Below are 20,043 nucleotides of genomic sequence, written 5' to 3'. Positions count from 1 at the left end.
CTTTGATTGGCTCTCCTCTTTGCTGAAGGGTGATCTACAAAATATACACAACCTGCCATCTGATGCCACACCTGTGTTCCAGGGCACTTCAGATCCGCCTTGAAATTCAGTTTTGCATCCCAGCATGATGTCTAGGGTTTTTTCCCCCAGCACTGTGATATTATGCAGCCACAGCCTGGGTGTGGTTCATTATTCTGTGGAACTGCTATGTAGCCTGTTGTTCACCCTGTTCTGTCTTCAGGTAGTCAGTTATTCCCTATTCCTACTCAAGTACAGTAATTTCCACTTGGATTATATTTTTCTCCAAACCCATTGTCCATTTGCCAATGTTATTTTAATTCTATTCTTGTCCACCATGGGTTTGCAATCACTGCCAGCTTACTCCATGTGGAATTGTGAAAGGCAGAGTGTCTCTGCAGACAGCCCAGTGACTGCTGAAACTGCTGGGTAGCACAGGGCCCAGGGGAATTCCGTGGAGCCCCATCAACAACTGTCTCTTAACGTGATGGAGGACAATGAGTAGCTACTTCTGAGCGCAATTTTCAAGCCAGCTGTTCAGTCTTTACTTTGGTCTAAGCAATATTTTCATAGTTTGCTTATGAGAATGTCAAGCAGTGTCAAAATGCTTACTAAAGCCAAGACTTGTCACATCTGAGTCTCATTCCCTAACTTCAAAGCCCATTGTCTCTCCTAAGAAGGAGCACACTTGATACAACATTATTCAGTACTTAGCACCTTGTCTACCTCCTAATATGCTTATTTACAAACTAATAATTTGATTCTTTTTTTTATGAAGCTTACAGTAAATAAAGTTAGGGATAGAATTCTGTGTCTCCTTTTTCCCTTCTTTTTTCCTGTCTTTGTGTAAAGAGATGGGTACAATCTTTGATTTTCTGATCTTCAGCCTCTCCTCATTAAATTGTTACAAATATGTTCTAACATGCTTGAGATTGCTTCAGCCAGATTTTTACATGCTTTGAGGTGAATTTACCAGGACTAGTACATCTGAATTTTTTCAGCTTTCTATTTTAGGCAGACAATCAATGACTTACTCTTCCTTATTCTCACCTGAGTCTTTTATGAGTGTCAGTTGCGTTACTTCACCAGGCACAGGTAATCTTTCTGCTGAAGAAGGGAATAAAGAGAAAAGACATTGAGGTTTTTTGCCACCTTAAGGTCTGTAGTCCCCTGAAGGCAATGCCGTGGAACAAAGCCAAACCTTGCACCCACCTCTCAAACCCATGTCTCCAGTCCTGGAGGAGATGTTCCCATCTGGAATATAATTACTGCTGCAACATGAACCTGCAGCCTCAGGCAGGGTTGTATCACTGAGGATTGTGACAACTCATTACTTGAGCTTGCCCTTTACTAGTTTATGCCACTGAGTATTTTTTTATTATGCTTTATTCTCTTTTTAGTTGCATCTTGTCTTGACCTTTCTGAGCTCATCCTTATACACTTCTGGTGTTATTTTATATTTTGCTCTGCTAATCTTTATGCAGGTCATTCAGAAGACCACTATTGAGCCAAATCCATCATTTTCTATGTTTCTGCTTGGAAAAGTCTGCACTTGCTCAGTGTATGTTCTTCTAGTCAGTCTGATCACTTTCCTGAACATTTTTTCATAGACCTCTTTGCGCCCTGGAAGCTATGTTCCATCTCAGGTCACTGCAATCTGGTTCCTGGGTGTTTAATGTCTATGTTCCACTGTTCTCCTCCCAGAATTGTCATCTCTAGTAGTTCAGGGCTGCTGTTGTGATAGCTGTTTTCCTATTCAATGTTATTTCTTATAGATATTATTTGGTTTATGTTTTACAACATCAAAAGGAAATCTCATCCCTCTCTCAGGACTTTTTTCATGACAGTAAGATCATACAAATTTTAAAATTTTTGTAGTAGCACTTCTTTCCTCTAAAGGAATGTAAGAAATGCTTCATTTTTTTCTTCACAGTGGTACAGATTTTAGAGAAGCCATACATAAGACAAAATGACTGTGTTCTAAAACAAATAATATTTATCTAAGAATAGTAAAATTCACAAAAAAAACAACAGCTATTAGGTTTGCTCTGGGTTCCCCAAATTGCCCAATTTAAGAATTATAAAAAGCCTTATAAGAATTTGATAAACTGAAGGGTGTGTTCTATCCTTTCAGCCAGGTCATTGATAAACAAATTGAGTAAGAGTGAACCCAGTACTGACCCCTGGGGAATGCTCTGACTACAGGACTCCAGCTGGATTCTCCCCTGCTGATCACAGCCCTCTGAACTCAGCCGTTCTTGACCCACCTCTGTGCCCCTTCGTCTGACCCACATTTCCTGAGCTTACCTATGAGGATGTTGTGGGAGACACTGTCAAAAGCCTTGCTGTGTATTGCAGCATATTTACGAAATTGATAGTGGAAGAAAAATCTGAAAAATACAAAGAGCTCATAGGTTACTATTGCCAGACTGACATCAGTTTTAGAGATGGTCGTGAAAATGGGTCCCACAGTGAGCTGAGTAGTATTTTAGAAATGTAACAATTAATGTAACACATCATTCTTTTCATTTGAGAGGTCTTTATTTTTCCTTGCACTTGTTTTTGTTTTTAAGTATTAATTTTTTTATTACTGCAAAGACTGCCTGATTAATGTGACTTTTTGACTTTTTAAAGACTTCAGAATGAAATCTATAAATTATTTTGACATTTTGTAATAGCAATTTAGTCTTAATTAAACAAAAAATTTTCCTGGCCCAGCTCCAATCACAACCCATATTTTTCACAATGAATGAGGTTGCAAGGAAATTTTAGATTATGAACTTCTGAGAGTAATCCTAGGAATCTAACATAATAACCGATCATCACTCATATCTATTCTCAATATTTGATCTGGAAGCATCAACAGCACATCTTCTCTCTCATCTGGAATAGGCAGCATATCTAACTAAACCATTCCTTATGAATTTCAAAACCTGATTCCAAGGGACTTTTATTCATTTCAATTCAACAAATATTGGGCTGAAATTATAATATGTATATTATGCCTACAGTTAATATTTTAATCTCTTTCCCATTGTGTGCATTAGATTTCCATGCTCCTAATTTTCCAACTATAAAATTTACAGCTGAATTTAGCAAATGTAAATAGTAATAAATTGGCATGTTCAATGCAGCAAAGATGAGGGCTTAGCATCTCCTGGCTATATAGGCTGGGACTTCCCTGTCATACAGGAAGTATGGTTTCTCATAACCTTCAATGAACATTTTTCCCTGAAAAGAACAGCTTTTGATCCATGTATAGGACTGATCTTTCCAGCATGTTCAGGGCATTGGGTTCCTAGTTTATTTCTGATTTGTGTGGTTCCTTCAGTTTGTGATGAAAGGCACCATCTTAGTCTGTGATCTGATAATTTGGTTTGATTTTCCATTGTCCTTATATAATGAAAACTGTAATTAATTATTCTGTATTTATCATTTCCAAGCCATTCATGATTTTATTTTTTCTATGATTCTGTCATTAATTGTCTCCTTTCCAAAGGTGAATTTATCTAATTTCTCCCTTTTCTAAACCCACCCATATCTTTGATTATCTTTGACACCTTTCTCTGTAACTGTTCTGATTCAACTACTGCCTTTCTGAGATGAGGAGACAGAACTTTGTGCAGCATTGAGGATGCAGGACACAATGGATTTGTATGGTGGCATAATGATGTATTCTACTTTCTTTCCTATTGCTTTTCTACTATTTGATTCTCCTTTCTGACTGCTGCTGAGCACTGAGCGGAGGTTTATAATGAACTATTCACAAGTCTCCAAAGAGCCAATATCAAATTTAGAGCCTATTACTGTATACATGTAGTTACAGCTGGTTTTCCTTATGTGCATTACTTTGCATTTATTGACATAGAATTTCAGCTCTACTTTTATCACCCAGTCGCTCAATGCCACCTGAGATCCATCTACAACATTTTGCACTGGACTTTTGTTTTGCTTTGCTGCATAGTGTAAATCATACAGGGTTTACATATCCTTGTACTTTTTGGGGGTGCTGGTTGGCAGCAGGCTCAGGAAGAGTCAGCAGTGTGACCTGGCAGCCGAGAGGGCAAACTCCACCCTTGGGTGCATCAAATACAGCATCACCTGCCAGTCAAAAGAGGTGATTATACCATTGTGTTTTGCATCAGTCTGGCTCCACCTGGAGTGCTGTGAGCAGCTCTGGACCCTACAGTTTAAGAAGGATGTGAAGGTCCTTGGATGCACCCAGAGGAGGGCAGTAAAGCTAGTGAAAGGGTTGGAACACATCCTGTGAGGAGCGGCCAAGGACGTTCAGCTTGTTCAGAGAGAAGGAGGCTGAGGGCTGACCTCATTGCTCTCTCCAGTTTTTTGAGGAGGGCAAGTGTACAGACAGGTGCTGATCTTGTCTTCAGTTTTGATATCCTGTGATAGGAAATGTGGGAATGGCTCAAAGCTGCACTGGGGAAGGTTTAAACTTGATGTTAGGAAGCATCTCTTGACTGTGAAAGTAGTGCAACACTGGAACAGGCTCCCTAAAGAGGTGGCCCCGGTCTGTCAGTGTGTAAGAGGCATTTGGACATTTAGCCTTTAGTCAGAAGTGAAATGGTCAAGTACTTGGACTAGATGATTGTTATAGGTCCCTTCCATTTGAAATAGCCCTGTCCTATTCTATTCTCATCTATGAGATTAAGAAATTAACAGTTTTTATTCCATGACAGTATGTAATTACTGAGAGGCTGTGGCTAGGGATCTGGTCAAATAAATTTCTGGAGGTGTAAGTGTTCTGGATCAATTGATTTATCCCCCAAAGGGCTTTAATATGGAACATGGCTTCCCTTTTCCATTATTTTTCATTTTACACCATTCTGTCATATTTGGCCCCGTGTCCTCATATTGAATAATTATAGTTTGTGGCAATTTGCTCATTACAGAAGCTAGACTGCCTCTCTTTTATTTTCCTTTTGGTCTAAACTGGCTTTTGTAAAAGTTAACATTTCAGAGAACTGTGAGAGTTGCCAGTAAAACAGACCTACCTGAGTTTCCTTTAAATAAGCCAGCTCTAGTTCTACTCAAAATAAGAGGGAATTGTTTCAGCAGGGGAAAGAGTGACATAAAGTTTAACCTCCCAGGTATTTATTCAGCTAGTCTGAGCTGCACAGCATGGTTTAGAAGGCTTAAACTTATTTGTACCTGAAAAGAAGAAAAAAGGAGAGTTCAAACACCCTGTCTGAGAGCACAGGAACCCTAGAAACATGTTCCAGATGTCCAAAGGTGCCTGTTTTGGTGATACCTTCAGCCTCCTTGTGCATAACAGCATTTCTACTAAGGACATGCTTTTGAGGCTCTGGTGCCTCTCATGTAAAGATCCATCCCAGTTCTGGATTCAAGGAGAAGGAGGAGAAGCAGGTTAACATTTTCTCTACCTGACATAATCTCCTTCAGGCTGTGTAATTCAGAGTCTCTCTTCATGCCAGAACGTGACCCGAATAAGCACCATCACCTCTGTCCTAGATTAAATCTGAGTTCGTTTCCCAGAAAGGAACTACCTGCTATAACCAAAGCTCAGCCTAGATGAACCAGAGTCAGGGAGTCCAAAGACACTTCCAAGTGAAACCTGTCTCCAGTCATGACATACTCTCAGTGTAGCAAATGAGCAGCTACTTTTGCCAGGTGCAGTCTCCCTTGCTGACTTTGCATTTCTTTGCAGGAGTAGCCTCGAGGAAGTAGTTAGGGGCAAAACTACTTCCCATATGCTAAAACATCCTGACACTTGGCTCTGGGGCAAGACCAGAAGATGCCTCCCATACGTCCAGCACGTGGGGACACACTCACTGGCCATGAAGGAATGCTTGTAGTGATTTTGTGCTGATGGCAGGAGAAAAAGTCCTTTCTAGAATGGCTCCAGTGTAGCTTGTGCATGCTGCCTGATGACAGGCTGAGCTGAGACACTTTGGAAAGGAAATGCTCCTTTTGGATGCACCCTGGGCTTCAGGCTGCAGAACCAGACCCAGATGAAGGCAAAGGGAGCGGTGGGATGCAGTGTCAAGTGAAAGCTGCTGGTAAGAAACAGGAGTGGGACATGAAGCCACAACATATATTCAGGGACCATCTACTGCAATCAAATAAACTGTGCCAGGGACATGTGGTATAAGAGATCACACAGGGTCAGACATGACGGGAGAAGCGGCTTTGGAAATTCATTAGGCACTGATAGAAAGCAAAGCTTCACTGCAATTCTTGATAGCTTTTCTGCCCAGTGGGAATCCAGCACAAAAGCCTTTTAGCACACAGTTTAACTGGGAATACCTGAACAAACTGATAACACTGCAGCTTTTATGGTATTCTTGTTTCTCATATATCACAGCAGACCACAAAGGATTATAAGGATGTGTGTGTGTGTGTTTATGTATGTCTCTCTGCACATTCAGGTAGCAGCTTGAACAAATTAAACAATGTTATCCATAGTGATAGCTACAGTGGGAAGGATCAAACAAGGACATGGCTTTTTCCTTCCACCATCTTTCATGCTGCACCATTCTGTCATGTTTGTCCCCATGTCCTCATATTGAATAATTACAGTTTGTGCTGAGTGAAGAGGCTGCTATATTAGCTGCCAAGCACATAAATTCTGCTATGTTTCTAATTATAGTATTGTTCCTTCCAAAGACAAAAAACCCCAGTTCAACTGTGGCTCAAAACTGAATCATTTGTTCTATTGGTTTAAATATGGCATATTCATACACAAGCAAAAGCACACATGGGGTAGATCATCTACTAAATATGCTGCTAGATGAAAATTCATTAGGGAAAACAAAGGGATGATTAAGAAAGATCATTGTATCTCCACCTTTTCTATCTGTCATCTGCTATTGTTTATCACCCTGGCATTTCAACAAACATGCCCAAAAAGGCAAAAAAAGTCAAAGTCTGGTGGAGACAGAAGGGTTTTTGGTGTGATTTTCCTTGCATATATTAAACAAAATAGTAATAGAAAAAGAACAGTAAATTATGCAATGTCCAAAAATATTTTGGAATTGATACTCTCAGACAGAAATACTGTATGCTACTTATTCACCCTGCCTTGCAAACCAGATTATAAGAAAAGTTTTCAGGCAATCTGTGCTCATTCATGCTGCCTTATATGAATTTCTACACTCTTGTGAGTTTTAATCAGCTCTTGGTTATTATTCAAAGCTTTTATTTCTGTGTGATTTGATTAATGGCTGGTCTAAGCTACTGCATGTCAGTCAAGCTTTGGAGATTACTTCTGAGGTGCATTTCTGTGTCAATAATATGAGCAGGGTGGTAAGGGTAGAGGTTAAATTCTTATTTTCCATTCATTGGATCATACAGCATTTCCTGCATGAGATGGTAGGATGGCTTTGGGTCTGTCTTTTTTGGGTTGCTTTTTGTTTTTCTGTTATTCTCTGAGGTATCATAGAATGGTTTGGATGAGAAGGGACTCTAAAGATCATCAGATTCAACATTGCCTGCCGTGAGCATGGACATCTCCTGCTAGACCAGGTTGCTCAAAGCCCCATCCAGGCTGGCCTTGAACACTTCCAAGCACAACTTCTCCTCTGGGCAACGTGTTCCCCTGCCTCGACTCTCTCACACAGCCCTCTTGTCCTATCACTTGTGATAAAAGTCCCTCTGCATCTTTCTCATAGCCACCTTCAGCCACTGGAAGGTGCTCTAAAGTCTCCCCAGAGCCTCCTCTTTTCCAGGCTCAATAGCCCCAGCTGTTTCAGCCTCTTTTCACAGCAGAGGCTCTGATCATCTTTGTGGCCTCCTCTGGCTGCCCTCCAGCAGGTCCATGTCCTTCTTGTGTTGGGGGCCCCAGAGATGGGCACAACACTCCATGTGGGATCTTGCAAGAGCAGAGGAAGAGAATCTCCTCCCTCGACTGACTGCTGTGGCATAACTGTTGTTACTGAAAGCTTTGCAATGTTTTTCATATGATTTTTAAGCCATCTTTATGGATTAACAGGACCCAGAATGATATTATATCCAGTCTTAGCTGTTATTACTTAGGTATTTAAGATATATCTATAAAGGTGCTTAGCTAATAGTGGGGATCAGACTGTCATAATTCACTCAAATCTTGAACTAGATATTTTTGTTTCCATGTCACAGCTTGTTTATCTTTAAATGTGTACTGCCTCATGGTAATATAATTGTTTCATGCATGTGTTATTTACATTGTGCATGAAGGGAAAGAAGTGATTCAGTAGAAAGAAGTAATTCTTACAGATTTCAATGCATTGTTGGGATTAAAATACATTCTCTGTGTCTGTTGTAAGACCTAAGTGGAAATAATACTCTCATTATGTGCCTTCAGATCTAATAAGGAGGGAAAAAATATCTTTTGGCATTCTATCAACAAAGAACATCTTTCATGATTGCAGAATAAGCAGTGAAAGAATTTTAAAAGGAATATTAGCATAAAAAATGGCCAAGATTTGTAATATTCTGCTGTTCTGAAAGCAATTTGCTTTTGTACCCCCTGCATGCATAATCGGTTTCACTGGGATTCGAAAACCTTCCCAAGTACCTTGTCACATGCCAAAGAGATTTATATTGGCTTTAGTCACTGACAGACATTTCTTACATTCTTTCTTCTGATTTCATTGCCAGTTTCCAAAGGGGTATGTGCAGCTAAGGTGGAGGTAAAGGCATTATCTGATGAGTACTTTAGGAAGTACTTTGGGTTACAAGACACCATCAAACCTGAATTTCTTTGTTATATCAAAAGATGTGAAATATGGTGTGATCTGCAAGTAGCTCTGAAATTATCCTCAACACTACTAAGCAAAGGTGAAAGCAAATAAAAGCAGGTATTTAGAAAATACAAAAACAAGTAAAACCAAGTCAGTTTGGCAGAAATTAAGAAAGGTCATCTTTTCACCTGCTTATTGTAAAATTGGATGTAAAGGGTTTTCTCAGTTCCTGTTATTCAGCTGACAAATTAATTAGTCATTAAATTAAACATGAGAACTTTGACCCTGTTCTTAGGATGGCTTTTATTTTCTTTACACACTGGAGAAAAGCTAGATCTAAAGTCTCACTTGTTTATCCAGTTCTTTTTTGGTGATTTTGTTAAGAGTCTGCTTAGATGTAGATCTCCTTTCTCTTCCTCCTTACTACCCTCATCCCCTTCACTTTCCACTGTTTTGCTCTTAAACTTTCAATGTTTAAGGTTGCCTTTATTTTACACTTTTGACTTTCACTATATCCAGTTGTATCATCAACAAGCAATTAATATATTTCAAGATAAAACACTGTTCTGACCAGTCATGTTTAAATACTATGTTCAGTGTTTTTACCTATTTAAGACTTCCTTTTCATTCCAAATAGGAAATTTAGATCTCTATCACACAATAGACAACCACATAGATAAGAATTAATGCTTGGGGTTTATTTCTAATCTCTTCTCTGAGTAAAGTACAAGGGTTCCCAGGTGACTTCTGTGGGCATAACTCATCTTGGAGCACCAGTACCCCAGCCCAGTCTGTGAAGGTTGCTCTGACATTTTCATAGTGTTAACAGAGTACCTAGGTGAAATTCTGTCACCTACAGAATTATACACAAGATTGAATTACACAGTTTGTTCAAAATCCTCTGTCTTTCAGAACTCAGGGCACAAAATATTATTTCTAAGGACTTGCAGCAAAAACAAAGGAGGGAGAATAACCCAGAGCTCAGCTGAAGAGCAAGAGGGGAGAGAGAACACACCAAGTTTTCCCTTCTTGGTCTCAGCCCTAACAAGGCTGGGACACATTTTGGCAACAAAACACAACATTCCTCCATCTCAACTGGTAAAGTCATTTTTGGGCAACCAGGTAACAGAGTTATACATTTATGCAGCTGGAGAAATAAATTCCCAGACTGAGGGCAGGCAACAAAGTTTCTGATCTTGGCCTGGGAAAATCAGCTTATCAATACAATTTTTAATTTAAAGCATAGAGACACAGTGGGAACAAAGACTTGAGAGCAGCAAATACAAGGTAGAACTTCAAAAAGCACAGTAACTAACAGGTGTAGGTAGTAGTCTTTTCCAGCATAGTGCTGGGCTCCCAGTGCTAGCTAGATGGTATTCAGGAGGAATTGGCTCCTGCAGTATTAGCCAACAACAACCTCTGTGTATTTTAAGAACAGTCATTTTTGTATCTGCTCAATTTTTTCTCCACGGTAAATATATAGCAAAAGTACCACCAAGCTCCTGTCACCCATTTACAGAGTCCTTAGCACATTTTAAGGGTTATCAGGGTTTTAAGTCTCTAGGAACTTTCCTCTACAGCTACAAATGGCACAGTTGGACCGGACCAGCTCTGTGCCATGCTGATTAAATTGGTAGACAATACCTCTACAGCCTGAATTTTATTTAACTCAAATCAAATAGATTTTAGGAAGATGAAGGAGAGAAAAAAAAATAAATCAGAAAACACAGGGTACTTCAGCTGCTGCTGCTACCTTTTTCTGCTATGTTTTCTGGACATTTTTCCAGTTGTTTGGGTGCTTTTATGATTTTAGATCCTAAGTACTTTCAGATTGAGCCTCCCCCCACTAACAGTGAAAAATGTTACACACATGTCTGGAAAACGCAGACATACCTTTGAAACTGTCTGTTCTTTAATTCAAAAAATTGCACTCAGTTTTGAATTTATCTATAATGATACAGTTTTACAATATGTTTCTAGTAAAATATTAATAATCAAGCAGTAGAATGCATAATTGTGTAGTGTCATATAATTGGATAACTATTTACTATAGTAGTAAATGGTTATTATTGTGCTCGAACTGTATACTGCTGTTACTCTGGATCTTTTTCCTTTTTCGTTGTCTTGAAATATGTAGAGTTATGGTTTCTTTGTGCCTGATAATCTTAAATCATATTTCTATCTTGCTGAATTGTGTATACACACAGATACTGGGATAATATCCTGTTTCCCTTATGTATCTCCCATTCTGATTTAGCACTTTTCTAGTCTTTAATGGAGGAAAAGGGCTTTACAGTCCTCTCTGCAGAGTAATAAAAGTGTTAGTGGCAAGTAGGTAGCTAAGAAGATTAACTACTCGTGTTTCAGTTTTTCCTCAGTAGTTGTTAGCTCTTCTGAAAATGCTAATGAGGAAACAGTAATAGTCAGAATGCTTTGTAATTTAATGCATTTTTACCCTTTTGCTCAGTAAATTCACTCTTGTTACACAGTCTCCATTTTATCAGTTAAATTTAAGACATCTTGTCAAGCTTTGTATCCTACAATTTTTTTATGCATAAAGATTCAGTTTTAAAAGTTTCTTTTTTTTTTCACACTTCCTCAGTCTTTGTGGAAAATTGGGTAATAGTGAAGGATCTTGCAGAGAAAAAGGAATTGTGTTTGTCAAGTTACAGTTTTGAAGATAAATAAGAAATAACGATTTTCAAGTCTCATCAGCAAAAAAGAAGTCAAGAAAAAGTCGTATTCAGTGCGATGGCAATCTGGGCAGATTGTATGTGTACAAGAAAGAGTGTGAAGCACAGCTTCTACTTTGATTGGAGAAACCTCCCAAATCTGGTTTGCCTACAATGTCACATACATCCTCTTGGAGCCAGGAGTACTGCACATTTATTTTGTTTATGAGGATGGTTCCATGTTGTTGCAACAAGATCTCTGCAAGACTCTGTGTAGCTGCTTAAGAGTGGAAAGTGCCCTGTTGTACACCTGACCTTGGAGATTAACCTGATAGCCCAGGGCTCTGCTTTGTGTAATCTTAAATACTTAGGGAAGACTCACATATCAGCTCTGAACCAGTGGAACTGCAGTATGCAAAGCTGATAGGAAAGTAATCTCATACTGTGAGAGCGTATTTAAAGGCCACAGCTGATGATGACAAAGCAAAGCAGGAAGATTTAAATCAAAATTATCCAAATCATCAATTTTAATAAAAAGCATTTCAGTCTGCAGAAAGCAGCCTTGATTTAAATCATCACTCTAGTTTTATTTTGCATTTGTCCTTGCTTTCGTTAGTAAAGGTTAATCCACATTAAGCAGTAACTATTAAAATACATTAATTAGCGAGTAAACATACATTTTTGCACTCAGTTTGATTCTTATTTTTAATAGGATATATTCTAGTAATATCCATTTATTAAAGCAATTATATCTCACAGCATATATTTGCTCAAATGATTAGTTTTTTAATTTCTTACATGTTTTAATAGTTTCTCTCAGTTTAATGATGGACAATTATATAATCTAATTTCACTTCTATTAAACTAGGCATTTACATTTCATGCAGATGTCCATAGCTTAAGCCTGGAGATTTAAGTCAGACTAAAGCATTAAGGTCCTCTTGAGACTCTGCTGCCTGCACAGAAGAAAAATAGCAGAGATTACTACTATTTTATTTCTACCTAAGGATATCAGCAGAAAATAAATTATGCATCAAAAGCCTTGATAATAGCATCCTATCAATGTATCCATGTTCCACTAATAAGAAATCCCTTTGTGGACTCCACACTGAAGTCTCTGCCAACTTATAGCCTAGGTGAAAACTGTTTCTCACAAACTGAGCCTATCCTTCAGTAGGACTTGGAGAATTCAGCAACACTTATCAGCTAGTCATTGAAGAAATAAGGTTTTTGGTGGGAAAGTTCTGATGGGTCTAAAAATGCTGTATGGTCATGTCCAAAGAACTATGGCTCAATATTCAATAACAGGTGGTATCACTCGGGGGCTCACAGTGGGACTGGTGTTATTCCATGCCTTCATTACTGAGGGTAATTAATGCAGTATTGGGTGTACCCTCAGCAGGTTTGCTGATGGCACCACGCTGAGTGGTGCTGTTGGTGGGCTTGAGGGGAGAGATGCCACACAGAGGGACCCTGGCAGGCTCAAGGAGTGGGCCCATGTGAGCCACATGAGGTTCAAAAAGGCCACGTGCAAGATCTTGCACCTGCCTCAGGGCAATCCACAGTACCAGGCTGAGGGATGAATGGCATGAAAAGAACCCTGCTGAGAAGAACTTGGGGATCACGGTTGATGACAAGCTTAAAATGAGTCAGCAAAGTGCATTTGCAGAACAGAAAGCCAGTTGTACCCTTGGCTGCATCACAACAAGTGTAACCAGCAGGTAAGGGAGGTGATTCTACCCCTCTACTCTGCTTTCATGATATTCCACTTGCAGTGCCATAAGAATATTTGGAGGGCTGAGAGAGTTGGGGCTATTTAAAATTTATTTTGGCCTTTCAATTTATAAAGGGGACTTATAAGAAAGATGGAAAGAGGCTTTTTACCATGGTCTGTGGTGAGAGGGCAAAGGGTAAGAGTTGTAAATTGAAAGAGCACAGATAAGATTGAACATAAGGAAGACATTTTTTACAGTGAGGGTGGTGAGGCACTTGAGCAGGATGCCAAGAGCAACTGTGGATGCCCCATACCTGTAAGTGTTCAAGGACAGGCTGGATGAAATTTGAGAAACCTGGCCTAGTGAAAGATGTTCCTGCCCACAGCAGGGAGGTTGAACCAGAAGAGGTTTAAAGTCCTAACCAAAACTATTCTCTGCTTCCCTGAAATAGCTGAGTATTTTATGTATTGCTTATTCTCTCTAGAGAAAGATGTATACCCTAACCACTGTATAGATGGATGAAGGCTGGGAACACAGCCTCTACCCACACTTTCCCACCTGATTTTCTGCAGAATGGCACTGACAGGTGTCTTCTGAGACACTTAACTAGACTGGGCTCTCCTGGTAAGACAGTCTTGTACAGTGCAGGGATCCCAGAAGGTTTCTATGCCTTGAACTCAATGTTTTTGAGACAAGGCCTCCTGGCTGTCTTTTTCTCTCTGGATCAAGCCAAAGGCTCCTATTTATACTTTCAGGTGCTAGTGATCTTTGATGCATTGGACATCCAGTTCAAACCACTTCATTGGTCCCTTTCAATGAATACTGAAACTCAAGATGACCAAACTAAGAATCTTCCAGCTCATATGCAACATATTTGCTTTAGTTATCAGGGAACACACATTTCAGTCTATCACTTGGTACCAGGCCAGTTGCCTACATTTCCTGTACCAAGACTGGCAATTAGCAAGATGGCTAGATGGGTTCACATGAGCATAACACTATTAATTAAACAGCAGTTGCATTAATCAAGATACCAAAGTAATTTGTTGGAATAAATATTTTATTAGCATGTACATCAGTAACGCAAAATAAGAGATTTAATTAATTCATTTACAAAAATATTCACACAGTGGTGGCTGTAACTCTGTTTAAGGACCTGGAAACAGGTCTCATCTGTCAAAGGGTATGTTCCCACTTCATCGCTTCTTGTTAATGGTGCTGTAGATATCAGGTACCCAACTATAACTACTTGTTTGTTAGTCACAAGCCAAGCCTTGCTGACCCCCTGAGCAGCAACACCTGACAATTGATGCTAAAGGGCTCTTTTTTCTCCTCGTTGCTTTATTCTCTCAGAAACATGCATTCTGACATTTAACTACAGAAAGATATTATTGGATTATGGAGGGTTATGGTTAGTCACCTTTTTTTTTTTCCCCACCCTTGAAAAGACCACAAAATTGAAAGAGGGTGAATATATATATATATATATATATATATATATATATATATATATATATATATTTTATTTCTCCTGGTATTAATAACTAAACAGATGGGGAAAATGGTGTGTTTTAAACTATACATCATAAATACAACAGCTACCAGAGATTTCTAATGCTGAGGAATATAAAGAAACATATTTCTGAGAAGTAGAGAAAGGCTGCTGATTTTTAAAGAAGGTCATAGATTAGGCAAAGTGTGTTTCAAGCATGGAAGTGAGTGGGAAAAGATTAAGGAGAAGGTCTACTGGAAGAGCAGGATGAAAGCTCTTAAGACTGTTAAAACTCAGGCTTGTCATGACCCACATTTTTGGAAGACTTTTTTGAGCACTTTTGCCTATTGCTTTCTCTGTGTCGGGTCATTTATTACTTGTTAGAGTGGAAGTCTTGCTGTGCTTTATCCACTTGTCCAACATCTTTGATATTTGAGAAATCTGCTGGAAGCACTTACAGAGATATGTTTTATATAATATGCATGGATATAGAGTAGTACACATGTACATATAAAGAAAGAATTGCATTTATAAAAATAAAATTATTTTAATACAGAATACTACTAATAAAAAATAATTACATGATGGGGAAAGAGTGAATAATTCTAGTATCTGATCTTTCTTCACAAACACTTAACCCACAGTCTGTACTACAATTCACTTCTATAATTTTCATTATTTGTTCAGCAGTTTTACTCTTCAAAATATTTTAGTCATGTTTAAGAAAAGGAAACAAACCCAAGTGACTTATATAGTCAAATTGCACAACACAAATGGTGATCAGGAAACCTTGAAAATAAACAGTTGATGTCCTGTTATGAAAAAACACCCATTTTCTGATTTTTCTGTGGTACAAAGGCACTATTTTTTTAATTATATGTAACCTTCAGGTAACACAAGCACTGCATCTCAGGATTTGTCTTTTGATCTCTTGGAAGCCTTTATGTTTTATTGTTTTAGTTGTCATGCCTGAAAGGTGCTCTAAACTGTGAAGTTTAAGGAAAAAATGTGCTTAAGCTGTCAAGGAGTCTGTAAGTCAATGCTGGCCCTGGATGTGCTGGCAGCAGAACTGTTAGATCCCATTGTCATTAACAGCAGGGGCTGGACTGCTCCCAGTGACCCACACAACTCTCAGCAGGTGAAGCGAGCACGCAGTGACCCAGCCAGCCCTGCGTGTCTGTGGGTCCATCCTGCTGCAGCCTCCCTGGCACCAGGCACATGGGGATGGGCAGCTCAGGCATGGATCTGTCCTGGCCACACCCAGCAAGCACCTCCTGCAGAGCTGGATTGCATTCAGCTGCCTCAGAGCATCAGTGAAACAAAGTGCTGATGCACAAAGTGCTGCTCACCTGAGAGAGGGTGTGGCAATACCACGCAGCAAACTGGACACCAAAAAGCAGTCAGGGAAGCTGCTGATGATGTAGTCTGCTCAGAATGAGAGAAAAGTTGGATTAAAGTCACTTTGTCAAAACACCAGTGAGGTGGATGCCATGGAGAGGAAGCTCCAGTGGGACAGTGCCACAGTGCTGTGACAGCCCTCATTCACAAGTAGCTCAGCTTCAGCATACTGTAGATTAATTCTCTGCGGGAAGATTAATCCCTTGGAGAAGGATTAAACTGCAGTGAACTAGGGCCACTTTATTTCTGAATGGGGAAGGCCACACAGGGATTTAATGTACTTTATCTTATGTGCATTGATTTCACAGCTTTAGTTAATTCATCTTGCATTCCCTGAATTCCCTTGTGTGGACAAGCTTTTTTGTCTGCAGAGAGGCTTTTGGAGCTGCTTGTAAAGCTCCTCGTGCAGCCCAACCAGAAAGCAGGTTGGAATGATTTCTCTGCTTCTGAAGGAGCTTATACCTGTCTAGATACTATTAAATTACCTCTTTCTCAGATGGCTGATCCGTGACATCCTTAGAATAACTATTTTAATTAGATTTTTTGAATGGACCAGAGAAAAAGGAGTGTTCTTAAAACTAATCTCTGGGCTATTTTTGAAATCTCTCATGAAGAGTCTTTTCAAGGCTTTCAGATAGCATGAATTGTGTACAGCTGCACAAACAATATTTTCTCAAGATTGGACATGTCTGGCTGTGCAGTTTAATAGGTTTCCTTGCCCAGTGGGATTTTCTTCATCTTTGGTCATGGCCATAAGAAAACATTTTGTCTATATGGATAAGGAATGAGTGGCGTTTCTATTTCTTGATCCTAAAAATCTCAATCCCTTCCTTTTGGTGGCACAAGTGACACAGATCTGGGTTAAGGAGGATGTTTTTGTGGGGGCTACTGTTAAAATAATGGCATGGTTTGACTGTTGTTGTTTGGAGGAATGCTACTGTTCATTTCCTGCATAGTTAACATGAACTATTGATAAAGTGTTTCCTGATGTCAATGAATCATAACCCAGTTTTACTGTCCAGGTGCATGGTGACAATTCACCTATCAATTTAAAATTTTGCCTAAGAGTTCTTCACTGGGACACTTCATGCAGCACCAAAAGACAACTCTTGTGGATTCCATAGAAGTGTTACTATGACTTAATTCTGCAGCAGTCAATAAATATTTTAACATTTTAGTAAGCATAGAGGTGCATAGGGGGCCTGCATCCATGTGGGAAAAGCTATGTGAGAACAGAGGTATTGAAGAACAAAGAAATGTAAATAACAGCTGAACATCAGGGCACAGATATTTCCCACAAGTATTAATAGCAGTATTCATCAATATGGATCCCACTGGGACTAGGAAATATTTTAAACTATAAAATAAATATTTATATATAAAATATATGTTATGCAACTTGAGCAAAAGAGAGAAAATTATTATAGCTGTTTGTGACCATTTGCACTGAAATCTGTAAATGTGGGAAACAGTAATAGGAAAAAGTAAGTATCTTTAAAATTTATCTGTGATACTTGTATATCACTTTAGTAAAAGCTCTGTACGTGTTCAATGTGTTCTAATGTTGGCTTTTCCTCTTTTTTCACACAGCTGGTTGGATTTGTGTATGCCTGTTATGTGATCAGTATTTTCATGGAGGAGGAGGACAGCTGTAAGTACTGATACACACCTCACCATCTCTGGAGCCAAGGTACCTGGGCTGAGACTTAGTCTTGCATTGAACTACCAAGGCAAAGAACAAAGTTTGAAAAATGGCAGAACCTGGCATTCATGTACACACCCAATTATGCTTGAAGACATACTTATTTAGGTACTAACAAGTTGTCGAGGTAGCATTGCACTTTCTGAACTTCTTCATAGAGATTTGTGAACCTCTTACATGAGCCTGTCACAGTGATGAAAATTATGTGATCCATGTGGCATACGTATAGATATATATGTATGTCTTTATGTATGTAAATTTACATTTGAATCAAAGCTCCTGAAGCCTCTTGAACTGTTTTCCCACAACTTGTTTGTCAACAGTAAAATTATTGGAGAGGACAGACCAAGCCATTTACAGCGTGCAGTATCAGAGTGATACTGATCAGGTATCAGATTAGGGATCTAATTAAGTGAACCTGATCTGTGCTCACAGGCACCTAGACCATGTATTTAAAATGCTGACCCTATATACATAACTTCATTTTGTCAATGAAACCCTTATGTACACACTCATATTGTTCTGAAAGTGCACACCTTAAGGAAGTATTTCTCAAAAAGTCATTAAGAGGGTATTGGAAAAATCTGAATATGCTGAACATTTTGGTAGGATGCTGTGTGAAAAGCGGTTGTGGGAATTGCCTGAGGATGTCATGCATATAGTCATTGGTAAAAGCAGTAGAGAGAATGGAAAAATATTGGATGAGCAGAGGAGCAAATACAAGAACAAATTTAAAAAGGGACAATGTGTGATCATTTAAATTACTTCCACTCATTTATAAGGAGGTAAACAGTAAAATAGCTCTCTCTAGGGGAAAAAGAAGAATTAATGTCAACAGTATTTTATAGGATAAATAACATGCAACCAAATATTTATTTATAAACTTTTATTCATATATCTTTACACGGTTGTTTTGTTTCTTCACAGAATAGGTCTACTGGGTGAATATCATAGGAAAAATTAATTTAGTGTATAGGAAAGTATTTGATAATACCTGGAAAATCTTATTGAAAACATAATTCAAGTAATTTATATCTGTGATGGAAAAGCAGATTGTTTCATTGAAAAGAGTGTGAAGGGCTATAAACAAAATATTTTTCCATTGCTAAAAATGGTACAATATTCAGTTCTCCGTCCTAATACAACAGACATTAGTATCAAATCTATTTTAACACTTTCATTTAAAGGCTTTTATTGGGAAGAAAATATCAATGAGATTCTCAGATAAAACTGAGTGGTAAGGAGCCATGAGCATGTTGTGCACACAGTGTACTGTGGAAAGGCAAAAGGAGCCTGGATAAAGATGGGTGCTGCAAAGGAGAAATATCAACACTTGGAGAAGAAGCATAATATGTAGGGCTCAAGGAGGAAAAGCCCAGAAAATGCTTCCTGGGAAAGCTGGAAGCTTCCAGTTAGGCAGGAGCTGGAAGCACAGGGTATCAGCAGATGGCACAGCAGCACCATGGCTGTGTGGTTTGGGATGTATAAACACAGCCTTTGCTCAGTGAAATACAGACACTACTCCTTTCCACATGGCTGCTGCATGAGTCAGGGCAGTAGCCACGGCTTCATAGGGATAGCTGGAAACTTTGTTCATGAGCCAGTTACTAACTAGATGCCCAGAACAGGGAGGCTACATCAGGTGTTTGGAGTGGCCTGCAGGCTGATGAGGAAGGCACAAACTCCAGTGCCTTTGAAGAATGATCATGTGTCACATGCACATCCACATGCAAACACAGATGCATCTGTACCTGGGAAGACAGACTCTTCCCTTTTTACACAAATACGTTATATTATTGTTGGGCTTGTTAAGCCCTTTCTAGTGTGCTTCACACACCTTGTTTTAGATGTGTGTGAAAGACAGAACTCCCAGCAAAGAATACATGTTCATGGAAGCTGCAGTCGTGCTACAGAGTATATGTGGTTTACATCTGCAAGCCTTCATGGGAGGGTTTTCATCTTTTTCTGCTTGTCTTTCAGAACTGTCAATGACAATTTGTTCTTCTGTTACAAGTGAAAATCACCTCACTTGTCTGGAAAATATGGGGTACTGTCCTTTGTTAGGAATGGACAAATTTCCCATTTCACTTGTATCTTTACATTTAATCTTCTACTCTCATGTGAATGGGTTTTTTTGGTTGGGAGAGAATGACCTGGGGCAGGAGCAAGAGCAGTGTACAAAGGAAGGAAAAAGAGGAGCAAAGAAGTAGCATAGGTGCAGCTAGGAGGCTTTACAGCCATTGGAACAAAACAATTTCTGATTTGTTACTTTTTTATTGCCTTCTAAGATTGTGAATTGGATCAAAAGCAAAATACCTTACTTTGTGTCTCAGTGCCTGTTTGTGTTTTA

General features: G+C 39.1%; 1 protein-coding gene across 1 annotated transcript in view; it reads left to right on the top strand.

Moving 5' to 3' along the window:
- Window positions 1-20,043, top strand: part of NKAIN3 (sodium/potassium transporting ATPase interacting 3) — a 335,927-nt gene that overhangs the window by 292,936 nt on the left and 22,948 nt on the right. Inside the window, 1 exon segment of the mRNA XM_086886975.1 lies at window positions 17,582-17,642. Coding sequence (XP_086743101.1) covers window positions 17,582-17,642 — 61 coding nt within the window.

Source organism: Cyanistes caeruleus, chromosome 1 (genome assembly GCF_971803275.1).
Source record: "Cyanistes caeruleus chromosome 1, bCyaCae1.hap1.1, whole genome shotgun sequence".
In the NCBI taxonomy this organism is placed as follows: domain Eukaryota; kingdom Metazoa; phylum Chordata; class Aves; order Passeriformes; family Paridae; genus Cyanistes; species Cyanistes caeruleus.
This window is presented reverse-complemented; position numbering and strand designations above follow the sequence as displayed.